Source organism: Eurytemora carolleeae, unplaced genomic scaffold (genome assembly GCF_000591075.1).
Source record: "Eurytemora carolleeae unplaced genomic scaffold, Eaff_2.0 scaffold2548, whole genome shotgun sequence".
Lineage (NCBI taxonomy): Eukaryota > Metazoa > Arthropoda > Copepoda > Calanoida > Temoridae > Eurytemora > Eurytemora carolleeae.
The window spans coordinates 3,540-6,222 of record NW_019398437.1 but is presented as its reverse complement, the minus strand read 5'-3'; the positions used below and the strand labels follow the sequence as shown (position 1 = coordinate 6,222).

Here is a 2,683-nt window from a genome sequence, read left to right as displayed (position 1 = left end):
AGATAGGGTGGCCTCTAGCACACCCAAGGTGACTTCTAGCATGACATTTCGAGTTTTTCCTCTTCTCAGGCAATATTGTGACACCAGGCTACGTCCTTAAAGCCAAAATCAATATATAACCCCTCAAAGGTGTAGTGCATAGAACCATAGAATAAATATAAAATTGAAATCTAAAGTTTCTCTCTACTTTTTAGATGTGGGGGAGCTTACTTTGGAAACTGCTGGAAATTAGGGAGATCCAATACCCCAGCGCCAAAACAGACCAAAGGTTCATGTTATTTTTTTTCTATCAATTTCTGAAAACCGAATCCATACTTAAACTAGTTTTTATTGTACGGTATGGGACATAGGTATAAAACACCGTACAGTTGTAAACCCTAATGTAAAATTGAAAGAAAAAAATTGGTAGTATAATACAGTCGTGTACAGATCGGTCTGGTGGTTACTGGTTGGGCGGCGTGGACCACTCGCTCTCAAACTCTGTGGCACTGAAAAAGAATAAAAGAAAATTAGGTTATTTTAAAAACAGTTTTTAAACGTTTAAAATAATAAGTCACTTTCCATTTGTTTGTATTGTTCAATTTTCAAATAATGTTTTTTTTTACCTTGGTAGGTTAAGGCCCATGTCTGTGGAACTGAAAATCGGGTTTGTGAAGGAGGAGTACTCCGACTCATGTCCCTCGGTCACCTGGCTGGCGGCTTGGCTCATTATCCTGGATGGGTCGAGATAAATCTCTCCGACCCCTCCTCTGTTTGGATAGGGGACCCCTCCGTAAAAGTCGCGGGTGTATGCTGTTGTTTTGAGTCGTGTGCCACCAAGGTTCAGGCGTTGGTCAGTTTGGATTGACGGCTGGAAGCTTTGGACGGTTGAACGTGCCCCTGCCTGGGCGGGTTGACTGAGCGAAAGGGGAGGGAACACAGGTTGCTGAGGATGGAGACAATGAATCTCAACGTTCTCCAGCTCTGTCCTTCCTGAGACAAGGTACAAAAAAATCGATCAATCAATTGGACGATAAAAAATAATAATCGAACCAGTATAAAAATAAAATAGAGTTTGATCATCTTTTGTTTTACTTATTGTCAAACTGTTAGCGTTGATCAAACAAAAGGTTTTTGTGAATTTTCCAAACAAAAATGGGGGGGGGGTCTACCTTATTTTGTATCTTTTAAATTAGTATTTTGAAGATTTTTATTGTTGTTCGCATAACTAAAATCCCGTTTTATATTGGGTTCTCTCTGGTTTTTTTGACAGAGTAAAAGATATGGTAGACTGCGTTTTTATATAGCCGGGGTTTATTTTTTTTATCAGTGTTAAAAAACTATTTTTAACTTTGTTCTTCGCTGTTTGAAATAATCTATGAAGAAGTTCGCATTTAATTCTCATTTTTATTGGGGATGCTAATTTAACACAGCTTTTTAAAAAATCAAGAACGGGTCAAAGACGTACAAAATTTAAAAAATGTTTTTTTAAGTGCTCACCGGTGGTCATTGACGAGAGGGTTGAGCTGTCTGAGGGTGGTCGCCGTCTCTCTCTCCCAGGGGTTATGCGACCTGATGAGGGGAGCTCCGACAATGGAATTCTTCTCGTTCCTGTGGTCTCATCAAGGTATACAGGTTAAAAAAGTTAAAAAAGTCTTTTTTTAAAGAAAAATCGAAAGAATTTACAATAAAATAAAATGAGAGGCAAAAATGTACCCGGAGTGGCAGGGTTCCGTTACTCTTAGCTCTTCTTCCTTTCTGTTGACAACGTTTGTAACATCGGTTAGCCAACAATGCTGAAAAAAAAGAACAATTCTTATTTTGCAATGTAACAAATTCTAAAATATGACCAAAAATCCTTATTAAGCAAGAAAACTAATTAAATCTTACATATTAGAGTGAGGCAGAGCGAGACTACGGAAACGATTAGGGAAATCGTTCCCATGTCGGGATGAGTCAGTTTCAACAGCTTCTCCTTCACGACGAGCGTCTCAGGGAGAACAGAAGACGGTTGGAGAGGGAGGGGACTGGATTCGGTCGTCAACATCGCCTTCGTTGTCAATACGGTCTTGGTGTCCGGCTCCGTCTCAGACTGAACTTCCGAGGACTTGAGGACGGGCGCCTTCAACCAGTCGAAGGTGGGGTCGGGAATCATAGATTCCCTCTTCTCCGATTGAAACCGTTCACAAATTGCCTAGGGTTAAAAAAAGGTATTTTTTATTCATAGCTGGGTTGGGATCAAAGAGAATTGAATATATATTAGAGAGGAATTTACTAGGGGAAAAAAACAACCCTTTTGTTGTACTGTTTCCATACTGCAGGTGTACTTCACATATTTGTGCTATATAACTTTTTGGACCCTGGAACGTCGTTTTTTTTAGAAAGTCTAAAAATAATGTTAAAAGAAAATCAAATTATAAAATGTGTGTTTTCATAATTGAGTAATGATCGTTTCACATAGGCTCTAGCCTTACACTTTACAAACGATGATTTTCCGTTATAACTATAAATCAAATGATGTTTTTTATTCACCTAATTCGTTTTATAAAATTTTGTATTAACTCTACTGCATATATTTCTTGAACATTTACATGATTTGTACACTTTGAACACCCTTTCGGGCTAAAGGAGGCTGAAAAAAATCGTACCTAGATTCTAAATTCCGCTCTAATATATATTCTATTCTCTTTATTTGAGATACTTT

General features: G+C 38.2%; 1 protein-coding gene across 1 annotated transcript; it reads right to left on the bottom strand.

Annotated features, from left to right (window-relative positions):
- Positions 1-442: 442 nt before the first annotated feature.
- LOC111717375 (uncharacterized) lies at positions 443-2,459 on the bottom strand. Its single transcript, XM_023492874.1, has 5 exons — positions 1,870-2,459; positions 1,696-1,775; positions 1,480-1,597; positions 606-972; positions 443-488 (listed from the first exon to the last, which is right to left on the bottom strand). The coding sequence occupies exons 1-5, from the start codon at positions 2,132-2,134 to the stop codon at positions 443-445; spliced, it is 876 nt and encodes a 291-aa protein (XP_023348642.1). The 5' UTR covers positions 2,135-2,459.
- Between the last annotated feature and the right edge of the window lie 224 nt (positions 2,460-2,683).